The sequence below is a fragment of the Lissotriton helveticus genome, chromosome 10, assembly GCF_964261635.1.
Source record: "Lissotriton helveticus chromosome 10, aLisHel1.1, whole genome shotgun sequence".
NCBI classification, from domain to species: Eukaryota; Metazoa; Chordata; class Amphibia; order Caudata; family Salamandridae; genus Lissotriton; species Lissotriton helveticus.
The window spans coordinates 348157094-348172683 of NC_136071.1; the positions used below are offsets into that span (position 1 = coordinate 348157094).

Genomic DNA, 15590 nt, shown 5'->3' on the forward strand with positions numbered 1-15590 from the left:
ATATCCACAAAGAGAACTAGGAACCATACTAAACTTACACATGGGCAAGCCAAATGTTATTATAGTGGAATTTCAGCTTACTTAAACTACAGATGGACCAAAACACAGGGTTAAGGATGGCCTTGTACATATGGAATTATGAACAAGTAACCAAGGGGCACAGATCCCTCCAACGGCTTAAAATGAAGGACACCAAAATACTGTGCATGGTGCACAAAGTTCTATATGGGGAAACAACCTAAATATTTAGCTACCAAATGGAGTGCCACCACTTGTGGAAGAGCCTGAGTCTCTCCAGGTAGAGATTTACAACTGATGCTAGCGGAAAAGTATGGGAGAGCAGGAGCTTCTTGTTCTTCCTGGAACACAACGCCTGATTAAACTAGAGGGAAAGCTCAGTGTTTTAGGTTTTGTTTCCAAGTTAAAACCTCCTATTTAAGTAGTGACAGGGGTACCTTCACCTATGATTCAGTCCTGTGGACCCTCATTGAGCGTCTTATACTAAGGCAACACTGCACCACAGTGCCAAGACATAATATTGTAGTGTGCACTATAAAGATGTTATCAATAACAATGAAACAAGAGTTTCATAGACAATGGAGATGAAACACAAGCTGTTTAATATATCGCATATAAAAAGAAAACTTGAGATTTTTTTTAATTTTATTTACAATTTATTCAAAAAGATTGCAACAAGTAGCGAGACAATTCTCAGGACCACCATGGTGAGGCCGTTTTGTGTAATAGTCCACTTTATGGCCGGAGGAGTAAGCCAAGCGGTATCTAAAACGAAATAAACTTGTTATTGGCATTATCATCGCAGAAGGGTCAAACCTCTCAGGCACCAAAATGATCAGAGATGGACAACACATGAACCGTCTTCTTGGATATGGATGGATGTTTCTTTTTTACTTGCCTCTGTACTCTTGCTGGTATTCAGTAGAACTGCTGATGTGCTTTAAGGCTCCAATATTTAAGTTTTTCACAGCCTAGGAGCGAGTCCGAGTCCTCTCAGCCAAGTTGCTTCCCACACGATGAAGGACCTCTCTGGTCACCACACACAGGATTTGCGGGGGAACGGGAACTCTGATCATTAAGCGGGACTTCCTCATCCACATCAAATGGTTACACAAAAGTACCACTTTTTAAAGTAGATCAAAACCAATTCAGAGATTGAAATGCACATGTTTGGTCCACACAACCTACACATCATTAGAACAAATAAGTACATTTATGAATTTCACACTCAGTGTCTTTGTTCTCCAACTATTCTGGAAGCCAACGATTATGCTTTGAACAGGAGAAAACCAAACGTTTTTGATTCTAATGGTATTGTGGAAGTAATTTAGCCAAAATAACTATGTATGATGCTAACAATATTCTAAACTTGCTCTCCAAACTAATGTTATGTAATAAGCATTTCACCTTTGGCTTGTTTTCTATCCACACCAGCATTCAAGCGTCTTTAAAATTGGACAGTTTATTGATGGTCAAAGGAAACATGCTCGCCGGTTCAGGTATTAGTAGTTGTCCTTTTTTACAATAAATGAATAGGTTGCTATTGCCACCGTATAACATGTTGCTATTTCCATTCTTGAACGGGAACTGCAAAGAAAAGTGTGACACTAGGGATTGAGAGCACATCTAAAAAAACGAGTGTTATCACTATATCATACTTAGACTGGCCTAATTTAGGAGTACATTATCAATTTAGCCACCATGCATTAAATAAGGAAAATTAATAATTCAGAACATGTTTACAAAGGGTTCCCGAGAAGAATGGTTGCTCACCCTCTAGGATGGTTTACTTTGGAGAAAATGAGACAGAGAGAGGATTTGATTACCATTGTAAGGTGTGCTGTATCAGGAGATAGCATAGAGCAATGCTCAGCACAGAACCCTTAGGTTCAAAGTAAAATTCGCATATGAAATAAAATATTTTTTTGTTTATAAACAGTTACTCGAAAGAACAGGCACCGTTAGATGTAGTACTTAAAGTCATCAGCAAGTGTTTGACCAGGTTGGGCAATCTGGTAACAGATCTGAAAGATAGTACTGACCACTAGAATTATTCTCATATTAGAGTTTGGGGACTGGATATTAGTTGGTCATTTATATAGCTCTTCACTACACCCCACAGAAAAGGGACGAAGAAGAGGGGCCAAGTGAGAGGAGGGGACAAAATATTGTGTGAAAAAGGTTCCGCTTTTCTGTTCACTGCTACACTATAACGTACATTGTAATTGGACGAAAGTTGAACTCGGAGGACTTGGATCTTAACTAAGTTTGAACGTTTCATCACTTTTTGTTTCCCCTCAGTGAATGCTCTAAGTGTCACAGGTGTTGCACAGATAACTCTGCAATGAGACCAAAGCTCCATCTCAAAGATGAAGCCAAAAAAGCCAAACTCTGCTGGGTGAGTTGCATTACAATGCAGAGGGGACACAGTCTGTCAGTTTCAACAGGACCAAGGCAGATTTGCATTTGATTGGTCCCGATTGGAAGTGGCATAGTGAGCAAAAGGTAACAATGGACTGTAATGTAACGGTTCCCAGTGGCCGATATTAGTGTAAGCATTCTACTTATCGTTCAATTCTTAAGTAAAATGTGGTCTTGGCTATAAGGTGTTTGCACAGCAGAGGTGACACATCTGCCCAATGCGGTAAAACATGCATACAAGCGTGCTGCCGTTTCCACTACGGCTGACTGTTCAGGGTTAAATCCCTTAAGCAGTTCTACTCGCAAGATATTTAAGTGGGTAGAGCATCTGTTCCTAGAGTGTATGTGTGTATAGTTTGTAAGTGCCAAGTTCGAAGCATGGTAGGCTTCACATACCCTATAAAAATTCCATTTTGATAGAATGATCTTCCCCCGCGTTGAGTAACATCTCTCATAATTCCAGTATCACAGGACAACTCTGTTGGCAAAATGGCCATATGCATTTTTTTTAAACTAATATAGTTCTGAAAATGCGTCAGCTTTAAGGCATTGGAGTTCTTGCTACAATGTCAGACCCAAACATGTAATATAGGAGGGACAAATTAAAATTAAACAAATATTACAAGACAAAATCAGTGAGAAAAGCAAGCAACCAAACCCCACAAAGACAGAACCAGAGAACAAAAACCTGATAACATTGGAAACCAATTGATGGAACCTTTCTCATGGGTTCTGACAAACTAAGTTCATGGAATCTGAAAGCCCAAGTCAGAATTCCTTTTTTGGATGGCACTACTTATATACGGACCTTATCCTGCCCTGTCTATGCATTGGTCTGCTTCACAAAGATGGAAAGGGTGTACCTGAAGAGGACACACCGGAGTTCTCAAAGCAAATAATATGAATGCCAGCTCAAGAGATGCAGCGGATCATATATTAAATGGCCAACTAATTTTCTCTTCAGAATGGCCCCTATGAATGTCCCTCCAAGGCAGCCACAAAATGAAGTCCTGACATCTCAGTCTTCCCACCTGCCTCCTCTCTGTTGCAAGGCTAGTATTAAAACATGGTGCTGAACCGAACTTAGTCATAGGGTGCATGAAGCATTCCCCATCTTTAACTTCCTTTACCACCTAGGCACAGAAAATATATAGTGTTCATAATGTAAAAAAAAAAATACTTCACTATCTCCAAGGAACAAAATTAAATTATTAAGGTGCTGTATTTACCTGCTGAGTACAATAACAATTTAAAAATAAATCAAAGTCTGATACAGCTAAAGTGGTTTCAGGTAACCTCTTGTACAGATTAAATAAAAACAGTAGGTTTTTTTTAGGGCTGAGGGAGCACGTTTGGATTGAGAATTCAGCCCTTCTTCATGGCCAAAAAGGGGCAATGTGCTACAACCCTTACAGTTAGACATTTGGCCTGACACACTCAAAACTCTTCTCCAATCTGTTTCTAGACTCACTGATCGTGAAGTTCATCAAGGCCAAGCTGTTCCTTCATTCTGGGATCTCCCTCACTAACGGTGGTGCTCTTTCTACTTTCCTTAGTCAGGCCCAGTGTCTGGGAACATAGCCCCATTCTTGGGGCTCACTAACAGTAAACTTCTTTCTTCAGAATGAATGATGCCAATATTCAGCCTCTTCCCTGTTTTAAGGTGGACATGCATTTTGGGATGCTTCCCATTTTGTAGTCAGGCATATTTGCAAGAACTCTACCTATTTAACAAAAAGAGTTGCTAGAGCTAGGGTGCATCCTCCATTCTAGGCAAACCAACACCCTGGTGAAGGTAACCATCTGCTCTGGTGATGAGAGCTGTTATAAATAATGCACGATTTTTAAGAATGTATCAAACAATAGGCATCGCCAGGTGAAGAAGGCTCTATTGTAGCACTTCATTTTAGGTTATCCACTGCAGTATGACATGGTTCAAGAATTAGGTTTGCAGTATTTCAAACTTTTTAACTTCAGCCTCTCCTGCTTCTACCCCACGTGTGTACAGGCTCATCTAATCATGGGGAGACTTGAAGACAAGCATATTTAGGCCTGTACCCGCAAAACTAGTACACGTTTGCAGTAATCCTTGTGCAAGAGTAGGCAGATGATATTGTGACTGCCACCCTCCTCTGGCTTTCCACATATGAGCTGGAGGGTGAGAGGTAGACATCTTTCAGTCATCAAACATGATCTCTGCCTAGGACCCAAAGCACATTCTTGACTTTCATGACTATGAGCAATAGCATGCACAGGAACAGTTAGTCATAGACAACGAAGCATGTTCATTTACAGCACTAGCAATGTTGAGCAGCATAAGAAAGAACTACTCCCAGGAAGGTTGCAAGCTCAGAAATAGTGGCTTGACAGGCAAAGTAAGTTTGTAACCGCATACGTCTCCAATGCTGTGGATTCAGCTCAGTAAAAGCTCTGTCCTCCTAAAAGAGTTCCTTTCCTAAACTTAGGGAGCAGGAGGGGTGGGGCTGGGGGAAAGGGGTGTGTGTGCATCAGTCACAGTTGTTCATTTTTTGATTATAGGTTCTTCAGATCAAGAGTCAGGATTGTGGCAAGGTTGACCTTTGACTTATCGGGATTAATGATCTGTAGAAATATGCGTTTTAATAAACGTTAAATAGTTTTGCAACCAGGCTACAATGAAATGTTGATTAAAGGTGCATAGAGTACCAATGTTGTTTATGAAACCTGACTCACTGAGAGCGCTGCAAGTCTCTTCACATCTAATATCAGGTTTTATTGAGCCTCCATAAAGGGTCCAGCATGCTGAGCGGGTCATCGTTGGCCTTGCTTCCCCGAGAAAGCCCCTCACCATTTTGAGGCTGCAGAAAGCTTTGCTTGTTCATTTTCTGCTTTCCCTTCTGGGAACTGTCTAAGTTAAAAGCCTCAGGAGTCAAAGATGCCAGAAGATCTAGGGAGGAAGAGGAAGGTGCTGCGCAGGGGCTTGGGGATTCTCTGCTGGGTCTTGGCTCCACCTCTTCCGGCATGTGGTTGTTGTCAATCTCAGGGATGGCTACAGGTGTGTCGGTCACAGGCAACACCGTCTGGGTAGACTCCGGCAGTTGTTCAGAGGGCAGTACAGCCACAGGCTCTGTGACATCAGGCTGGAATAGGGTTGAAGGCAATGACTGAGGAGCCGGGGCATTTGCAGGCTCCATTACAGTTTCACAGTTTGAAAGCTGCCAACTGACAGTCGGCTCCATGCCGCCCAAAGGTGGCTTGATACTCAGCTTGGCAATGGTAGCTTGAATTGAACTGATGGGCATATCTCCTCCGAGCACAATATCCTGGGGATCCTGGAGTGGATAAAGCTAGAAAAAAAAAACAGAAAACCAGAATCACAAATATTATCTAAAGCCAAAATGGGATGTTCATTATTTAAGACAGCTGACAAACATATTTGGAAACAGTATTGAAAGGGAGAAACCAAGGATGGAAATAAAGTTTGAAGAAAAGAAGGTGAAAACGTAGATCTATAGTAGGTGGGCCCAGCAAGAAAGTTACTTTCTGCTAATTAAAGATTTCCTCGTTAAAGGTGGTCACATATTCATATGATTTTAATATTGCCTGCTCTACAGCATCAAAGAACTTTCAGCCTGATTCATCAATCTCCCGTTTTGCGAGCCCCTAATAGCGATTCATAAGGAATCGCTATTAAGAACTTGCAAAACGGGATTCATGTAGAAATTGCATAAAGAATTGCGATTCCTACACATTCCTTTTTTGCGATTAGCAAATTGCTAATCGCAAATAAGGAATAACTCCCCATTCATTCCTATGGGCCAAAAGGCCCATAGGAATGAATGGGGAGTATTCCTTATTTGCGATTAGCAATTAGCTAATTAGCTAATCCAAAGGACATGTGTGTGTGCAACATGCAACTTAGAAAAATGCTTTTAAAAGCATTTTTCTAAGTTTTCGCTATTTACCACGAGGTTTGACCTCGCGGTAAATAGAGGGCCGAAATTGCGAATTCGCAATTTTTAAATGGATGATGAATTGCTTTTAAGGAATCTCAAATAGAGATTCCTTAAATGTAATTCCTCGCAAAATAGCGAAATCGCTATTACCGATTTTTGCATTTGGGATGATGAATCCCAAATGCAAAAATAGCGCTTGCAAAGGGCCAGATTCTCAGAATCTGGCCCTTTGCCAGCCGATTTCGGCTTGATGAATCAGGCTGAATGTACTTACGTTCAGTAAAGTTGTTTCAGATGGATAGCATTACACCTACATATTCCTTATTGAAACTCTTTAAAGTGCCAGATTAGATGAACAAGTTGCTTCCCTTGGTAATGCTCTTTCTAGTTGGTACTCTATGTAACCACAGATTCCGCAACTTTAGAATATCTCTAGGTGTCAGATTGGATCCGGAGAATTCTTTCATCAATGCTCTTGGATGCCAGTAGGTGGCGCAGTGTAGCTCTGAGGGAACTCCGTACAGCGCAGAGCGGCCCTTAAGCACCATCCCTGTGCTCTTATGCCAGTTTCTTATTTCCTACTTTGGCACCCTGAGATGCAGAGTAGAACATATTGAAAGAGACAGTGTTGACTCTCTAACCTGAGACCTTTTAGATGGCAGTGAAAACTCTGCACTTAGGTGGACTAACCACAAGAAACATCGTGACTGAAGGTAAGTGACTTGTTCTTCTGATGGCTATTTCTAACTGCAGAATAACAAAGGCTGGTCGAGCAAGAAAGCCGAAAGCCCCAATAAACAGCCAATAACCATGACCAAAGCAAATGCTTGCCGGGCTAGGGGCAAACTAGCAATAAAACTTCAGACACATTTACCAATCAAGGGTCCATTTGACAGGTACTGCACCAATTCACAAATCGGTCCCAATACTGATAATATGGAGGGACATCTCACTGTCAATATGACATCAATGACCTCTGGGTACAGGCCGAAGGAGTTCAACTGTCGCTGCTCAATCGCCAAGCATGGAGAGGAAAAGTGTGCAGGCACAGGTGCAACACAATGACCTGCTGCTGTGACAACAGATCCTCCCGAAGTGGCAGTTGTTCGGATGACAGATGCTCATGCCCAGGAGTTCTTGGTACCACACTCTACTGGGCCAATCCAGTGCCATTAGGATTACTTGGGCTCAGTTATTTTCGATCTTCTTTAGAATGCTGGACTGAGACACAATGGCAGGAGGCTTACAGGAATCCTGAGTTCCACTCAATATGGTAAGTGTCACTGAACAAGAGCTGTTTTCTAAACTCCACTGAGCAGAAATGCTGACAAGGCGCATTCTCAGCAGTGGCAAAAAGATCGTGCCAGGGTTCGCCCCATTACTAGAAGACATCCTGTGCCACCTCCAGGTGTATCTGCCATTTGTGATCCCCTGAAAAACCAAAGGAAATGATGGACGGAGCGTTGACAATACAAGCACTCACCCCCAGTCAACTGATCTGGGTTTAATCCATCACCGTTCTTTAGCCCACTCTGCCACCCCAGTTCAGACATGGCCATATGCAAATCAGTCTGACCCTGTGCCTCATGGGAACAGTCCAGCCTGAACTGCCAAGCCATGCCTTCCCTGGACCGGAAACAAGCTACAGAGGACCGGTTTCTGGCATTTCAGCCGTCTTCAGCCCAGCTTGCTTGAATCCAGTGGCAAAGTGAGCAAGGGACTCACGTCTGAGCATACCCTGCCAACTTATGGCGAACAAAGAAAAACCAAAGGAAATGATGGACGGAGCGTTGACAATACAAGCACTCACCCCCAGTCAACTGATCTGGGTTTAATCCATCACCGTTCTTTAGCCCACTCTGCCACCCCAGTTCAGACATGGCCATATGCAAATCAGTCTGACCCTGTGCCTCATGGGAACAGTCCAGCTGGGCAGCTGCAGCACAGTTCCAGCACAGTTCATCCGCTCCATGGTTTAATGTCTAGCCAGGTGGTTCAGGACCAAAGAAATTCCTTGGTAGTCTAACCAGTTCCAGAGGAGCAGAGCCATCTAATCCAAGACCACACAGCACCCTGCTTGTTGCTGTATCACATAGCAGTCGTGCAGAGGGTGATTCCTACACCAGACTTCACTTGGTGGGTAGGAGGCCCTTCAGCGGCAAGCGGATCACCCTCTACTCTAATAGATTGATATGGTATCAATCTCTCCCATATGGCCTCCCCAACCCAGCAGGGATGCATCCTTGACCACCGTATGCTCCGGGAAGAGTAACAGAGAGGGGCCTGCCACTAACCCAATCACGGTACAGCAACCACCATTGCAGGTGTTTCACAGCCTTGCCTGCAATCTGAATACAATCTGATAAATTTGCCCTATGTGCCCAGTGAGATTGGAGGTCCCACTGCAGTTCCTGCATATGCCTTACAGCATGTTTCCCCAGCAGGATGCAGTAAATCAACAGACGGTGAAACATCGGGGACATAGCCTAAATGTCCTGTTCATGGGAAAAGAAAGAAACCACACCATATCCACAATGGCTACGATAAAAGGGAGCATCTTCGAAGGAGTCAGGTGTGACTTAGGCATCTTCATAGTGAACCCCAATGATGCTAGGAGGGTCACCATCATCTGGAGGTGGTTAACGATTGCCTGGGGCCTGGGGCAAGACCACCTTTAGCAGCCAGTAATCGAAGTAGGGGGAAGACTGGTACTCCCGACCTCCAAAAGGTGTGCTGCGACCACCGATATCCCTTTCATGAACATATGAATGACAGTGGTGAGGCCAAAGAGGAGAAATGCAAACTGATAATGCTCCAGACCCAGGGTGAACCGTAGGTATAGTCTGTGGGTCTACAGGACAGGGATGTGAAAATAATCATTCTTAAGGTCCAGTCTCCAGGGTCTAGGGCAGACAGGGCCTGGGATCGTGTGAGCATCTGGACTTCCACAGGAGAGCGTTAAGAGGGTGCAGATCTAAAATAAGACGAAGGACTGCATCTTTCTTTGGCACAAGGAAGTAGACGCATTAACACCCGCCTCCTACTTCTGAGGCTGAAACCCTCTATGTGGCCTCTTTGGCCAAAAGGGCCTGCACTTTCTGCTGTAAGACAGACAGATGGTCCTCCATCAGCAGGCGGTGGAAGGTGCTGAGGGATAGAAATGAATGAGGGGGCATAGCATCAATAGACCATTCTAGGAGCCACTTGTCTGCAGTGATGGCTACTACAGTTCATTGTGGCCATGTGGCTGCCAAGGTCCCAATATAAGCGGTTTTGTGGTTCCTGCTGCTGAAGGGGAGAGAAACTCAGCTCCACATTGTCCATCATCGGGCTGCTCCTTGTCGGGTCGGCGCTGAAATACCCGACGGGCACCCAATGAGGGGTACTTTGTTGGAGATCTTTTTTCCAATAGCCGTTTGGGGCTGTGGGGGTGAGGGGCCTTGTGAGTGAAGACGTCAAAAATGTGAATTAAAACAGGGTTGGGAGTACCAAAAATGACAATTTTAATAAGTGGGTCTCCTACCCTGAGTAAAAACAAAACAAAAGGCGCAAGGCTGAGATTTATGTCTCAGTTGGGGCGCTCTTTCATGCGAGAGGCGACCAAGTTAATGTACCACTGTGGCATGACTAAGGGAGAGGAAAGAAACAAATGTTGTAAACCTTTCAAAAAGGGCATAAGAACTGGAGACTTAAACAATGAGGGCTGATTCAGCAAACACAAAAAGGCCAAGAGCCGAAAAGTACCATTTAACATGCCCAGAATAAGACTCTGCTAAGCAAGGGCCAAACAAAATGCAACAAAACCACAGATAACTTTGCGTGGAGGGGGTCTATCTGTCGAGTACCACATAATATCACAAATTTGTCCCAATGACCGGAGTAAACAGTTTTGTCGAGGGATACCTGCTGCCAAGATAACATCAACCTGCTCCGGAGGAAGGTCAAAGGTATTCAACTGTTGCTGCGCAATCTCCAAGCAGGATGATGGAGATTGCCATGGTCCGGGTGCAGAACCCTCCCCTGCTGCTGTGGAAGTAGACACTCTTGGAGGGATTGCCTAATCAAAGGACAGATGCTGAAGCCCAGGAGCTCTGGATCCCATACTTTCCGTGCCCAATCTGGGGTACTAGCATGATTTGGGCCCGATCGGTCCTGATCTTCTTGACAACTTAGCAGGTTTGGGACCACTGGAAAGGCATTCAAGAGCCTCTGAGTGAGAGATGCTTTGGAATCTTCAGCCTGCAGAAGTGCTGACATTGCGAGTTCTCGGGGTGGAGAACAGTTGAGCCACCTCTGGGTGCAACAACACCTCATGATCCGGTAGGGACCGATTGCTGAGCTCATCTGCCCTGGCATTCAAAGATACTGTCAGGGGGCTCACCACCGGGAAAATTCCCTAGCAGTCCAACATTGGCAGAGGTACAGGGTCCTGGATGCACAGGGTCCATGACCCCTCACTGGCGGTGGTGTTGTCCATAAGCACTCGTATCAGCCTCCCTTTGATAAGAGGAAGGAAGGAAGGAAGGCTTTCAATGCCAAGCAGATGGACATCACCTACAGAAAGGGCTGGGACAACGTCAGAAATCAAAGGCCTCTCATCTCTACCTCTTCCAGACTGTCACCCCAACCAAAAAGAGATGCATCCGTTACCTGGGTCAGTTCTGGGTTGGGAAGGGAGAGGGGTCTGCCACGGACACAACTGTGGTCCAGTAACCACCACTGCAGACCTTTTGCAGTCTCCTCCGAAATCTGAACATGGTCGAAGAGGTCCCCTTGATGTTGGGCCCACTGAGACTTCAGATCCCATTGCAGAGCCTGCATATCTGCAACCAGACATGCTCAACCAGCAGGATGCAGAATACCATCAGACCCAACAGCCTCAGTGTCAACCTCGCTGAAATCCAGGACAGAGGCTGAAAGTTTGGGATCATAGCCTGAATGTCCTAGAAAGGTACCAAACAGAAACTGACCCGTGTCCAGGATGGCTCAGATGAAGGGGTGAGTGTGAGAAGGAGCCAGGTGTAACTTTGGCATGTTGATTGTGAACCCCAAAGATGAAAGGAGGTTCGCCACAGTCTGAAGGTGGTTGACGACTGCCTGGTACTAGCCCACCTTCAACAGTCAGTTGTTGAGGTAGGAGAAGACCTGTACCCCTTACCTCTGAAGGAGTACAGTCACCACAACCTTAACTTTCGTGAACACCTGAGGGGCACAAGTGCGACCTAACTGGAGCACAGCAAACTGAAAATGCTCCTGTCTCACCATCAACGGTATATATAACGGAAGGGCCTGCAGGACAGGTTTATGGAAATAGGAGTCTTGCAGGTCCAATGCCACCATTCAGTCTGCAGGGTCGAGGGCAGGCAAGACCTGGGCTAGTGTGAGTATCTGAATTTTTCCTTCAAGAAGAAGTCATTCAGCGAGCGCAGGTCTAAAATAGGATGAAAGCCTCTGTCCTACTTGGGCACCAGAAAGTAGTGGGAATAATAACTACGTCCTACATCTGGCGTGGGTACCCTCTTAACAGCCAAAAGGGTTTGCACTTCCTGCCGATAATGGACAGATGGTCCTCCGTCAGTCATTGGGGGACGATGGAGGGTGTGACTGTGAGATATTAAAATATAGGTCATATATCTGCTGAACAATTTGCAGGAGACAGGAGTTGTGGCCTGTCAAACTGGCAAAAATCGTTGGATCTGGCCTTCCACTGGGTAATTGTGCTCTGCTAAAGGCATGCTAAAGGGGTTTGGAAGGTGGGGCTGTGGAGGAGGGGGGGTTAATGAACTGGGCAGCCTTGATCACAAAATTGCTAGGTGTCTTAAGGAGGTGGACCGGCTGGTGGTGTGGGGGGACAAAGCTGCAAAAAGAGCAGTAGGGCTGATGCGGCTGGCAAGGTGGGGCAGATGAGCCTGGGGAGTCTGCCATGGCCTTGCTCTCCTTGAACTGCTCGAGGGCAGTCTGCCTTGTCCCCAAACAGGTAATGTAGGAGGCTGGCTCTCTATATGATATTATCACTAGGTGGTAATACTGTGCCCGGGAGTCCAGGGGTTCCTTAAAAATGTACAGGACTCAATGCAAAAGCCAAAGTGCCCTATTAATGGTAGTGTGGGCGAACAGCCTTAGGCTTAACACAGAGGAGTGTAAGATATTTATTGCACACACATGATCAATAATGGAAACACAACTCAAGAAGGAGATCCAGACCAATTATATAAATGTATACTTTGTTTGTAGTTAATTTTAAGACCCAGGTCTTGGTAATAAGGTAAGTACATTTTTAATTAAAGTAATCTTCACTTTAAAAAATCGACTCTTAGAAACTTTTTCACACTGTCCAATGTTATCCTATGAGGAAAACAAATTTGCGGTTAAACAGTTAAGTATCGAACTTACAATTTCAGTCTTCTGAGACAAACGTCAACAAGGGCCAGGGGTCAGATAAGTACCACAACTGCACCACCAGCGGCACTGGGGCAGCCGGGTGAAAAAGTCAGATCGGAGTCCAACCAATGTTTTCCACTAGAGACAGCAGGTGCCTGGAGCCACACTGCTTGCAGGTAGGTAAATCGGTTCCAGGGGCCAAGGTTTGAAGGTTAGGTTAAGCACTGGGGCACAAAGCAGCACTAAACATACACAACCAGTGGCAGAGGGTCGGCTGGGTGCAAATTCGACATCAGGCACCCAATACTTTTCAATGGGGTTTTCTTGACAGTAAAGAGGCTGCAGGCGTGGCACCGGAGGTTGCAGGCGTGGCACCGGAGGTTGCAGGAGAGAGACCAGCGACAGCAGAGTTAATTTGGGATGTAGAGGGTTGTAGGGGCACCATTGGTTCAGGCTCACTAAGGCCAGGTGGCCCATACCACCAGCGATGTCCAAAGGGGCAGGGGTGCCTTTGGACATCAGAGTCTTCTTACCGGAGCCGACGCGATCGAGGTAGCCTTTGGATTCACACTCCAGGCGCCGTCATAGAGGACAGCTGAGGTCAGCCAACACTGGGCACGAGGTCAGGATTGCCGGGGGGACTTCACTGCACATGTGAGCCACTCAGACTCAGGCCATGGGCGTCAGGTGCATAGTGGGCTGGGGACTAGGATCCGCCTGGGTCCGGAATCTTTAGAGTTGGTTTCTTCTGGACAGGTCCACTGTCCTTAGGAGATTGGAGTCTTTATTGAAGCCCACAGTCATTCCAGGGTTTTTGGAGGTCCCTGCTGCAAGACAGGCCGCAGGGGCATTGAAGCTAGAGACAGGCCAGTGCAGCTGGAGCCTAGGCAGTTGTCATCTTCTGGCTTCTGCTGCAGGTGTCTTCTTACTTTTTAGGTTGTTGCAGATCCGAGGAGCCTCCTAAATACTACATTTAGGAGGTGGTTTATGGGAATAGCAGATTGGGCCAATGGGCATCTCACCTAGGGGTACTACACCATCCATTATGCCACCCTCCTATGGGAGGAGGAATAGACCTAGCCTTGGCTGGAGGGGTCTCCCATCCTCAAGATGGTGGGGACTGAAAAGTGTGCTTCACCTCGTTTCCCCCCACTGGTGGGGTTGGCAGAGGTGGGCACACCTATCTTTTCTGAATTTTCCCGTTGGCTTTACCGCCCAAAGTGGCGGTGTATACCAGGGGCTGCCACTGTTGCTAGCATCAGAGGCTACGGGTCGCAATACAAAGGGGGCAGTCCATTAAAGCTACCCTTCTTCGGGCACTAGCCCATCCAGAGGGCCATCCATGACGCCTCTGCCCAGGATGTGCATTGTTTCTGGTCCTAGAAAGCAGGTGCTCTCTACCCAGGGGTCCAGAAACATGTCTGGTGGTGGCTGGCTGCCCACAGCCAGTCAGTGACCATACCAGGGTTGGTAGGGATTCAGGGGGCACTTCTGAGGTGGTACAAAGAAATTATTGAAAGGAGTAGTTTGGTACCAAACGTAAAAGTTACTTACCTTCTGTAACGCTATAACTGGTAAAGACAGTCTCCCCAGGCGTGCGGACGTCAGTTTCTTCTGTGAAACCTTCCGCAACAGATCATGGAGCCACTACAGAAACTGGTTGTGGAACAGTGTGCCAAAAATGATTAAACATCTTTGAAACATTAATAAAGAAGAAACAGCAAATTATATGTTAAAGGAACCCCCAATAAAATCAACCAAACACGGGGCTACATGAAACCCTGTGCCCTTGTGAATAATCCCCATGAGGGAAGAAACCATACACTCTATAGACCATTCATCAATGGTAATGAACGGCATGGCAATAGCCGGAAACAACCTACAACACCAGGGCTTTCAAAACTCATTTCCCCAAGGGAAAGATGAACAACAATACCTCCATGGTTTAAATAATTTAGTCTGGACAAAATGAACATTCATATTCATTCTATGCACCAACTGCATAACATTTTACCACAAAGATTCATATATAGACATATATATATATATATATACACACACACACACACAAACATAAATGTGCCGCCAGATGCTCCAATCAATCCAGCAATTCACAGAATTTCACTGACCAATAACTACAGTCAGAATGCAAGTACGTATAAAGCTTGCCTCCGTACGGCCTTCAGAGCCATAGTCTGACATACTAAACACAATTTTGAGCCCTGAATAAGCTCAAACAGCAAGGCAAGCGAGAAATGAAACTAACTGCAACTTTGATTAAAATCTTTTTCTATTCTCCCCTTTAAAAAAATAAATAAATATATATATATATATATATATATATATATATATATATATGTAACACATAATACAGTCATGTACACTCTGCATCCATAAGAACTAACTAGAACTGAAAACCTAGTTCCAAAAAGCACTTTCCAATAATATTGAAAAAGGTAACAAACCTAAAAGTTAAGCTCTAAACATCTTATAAAATAAATCCTTGACAACAGCAGGTACAACAACACCTGTGATACAAGACAATATATGAAACACAGCAGCATATTTCTCATGTATACACAGTACAGCAAAAAAAACACTCTGAAATGAGAGGTTCGGCAAAAATACACAACGCAGAGAGAAAAGGTGGCATTACGTCACCAATACAACACCATAGGTGACTTGCCATAAGAAAATACTGTCTGTCAAATAGTGGCCTAAAGAATTGACACTACAAGAAACAACATTCAAGATTCCTCATGAAATGAGAAATGCTGAAGTAACAAGTATATCCTCTCCAGAAGACAGGAAATGTGGATCAGACAGAACCACGTA

The 15590-nt window shown here is 45.0% G+C and overlaps 1 protein-coding gene across 1 annotated transcript in view; it reads right to left on the reverse strand.

The window, feature by feature from the left end:
* Positions 1 to 1464: 1464 nt before the first annotated feature.
* Positions 1465 to 15590, reverse strand: part of PTPN23 (protein tyrosine phosphatase non-receptor type 23) — a 663560-nt gene continuing 649434 nt past the window's right edge. The window contains exon 25 of the mRNA XM_078662553.1: positions 1465 to 5765. Within this exon, the coding sequence (XP_078518679.1) occupies positions 5184 to 5765 (582 nt within the window). The 3' untranslated portion in view covers positions 1465 to 5183. The remainder of the gene's footprint in view (positions 5766 to 15590) is intronic.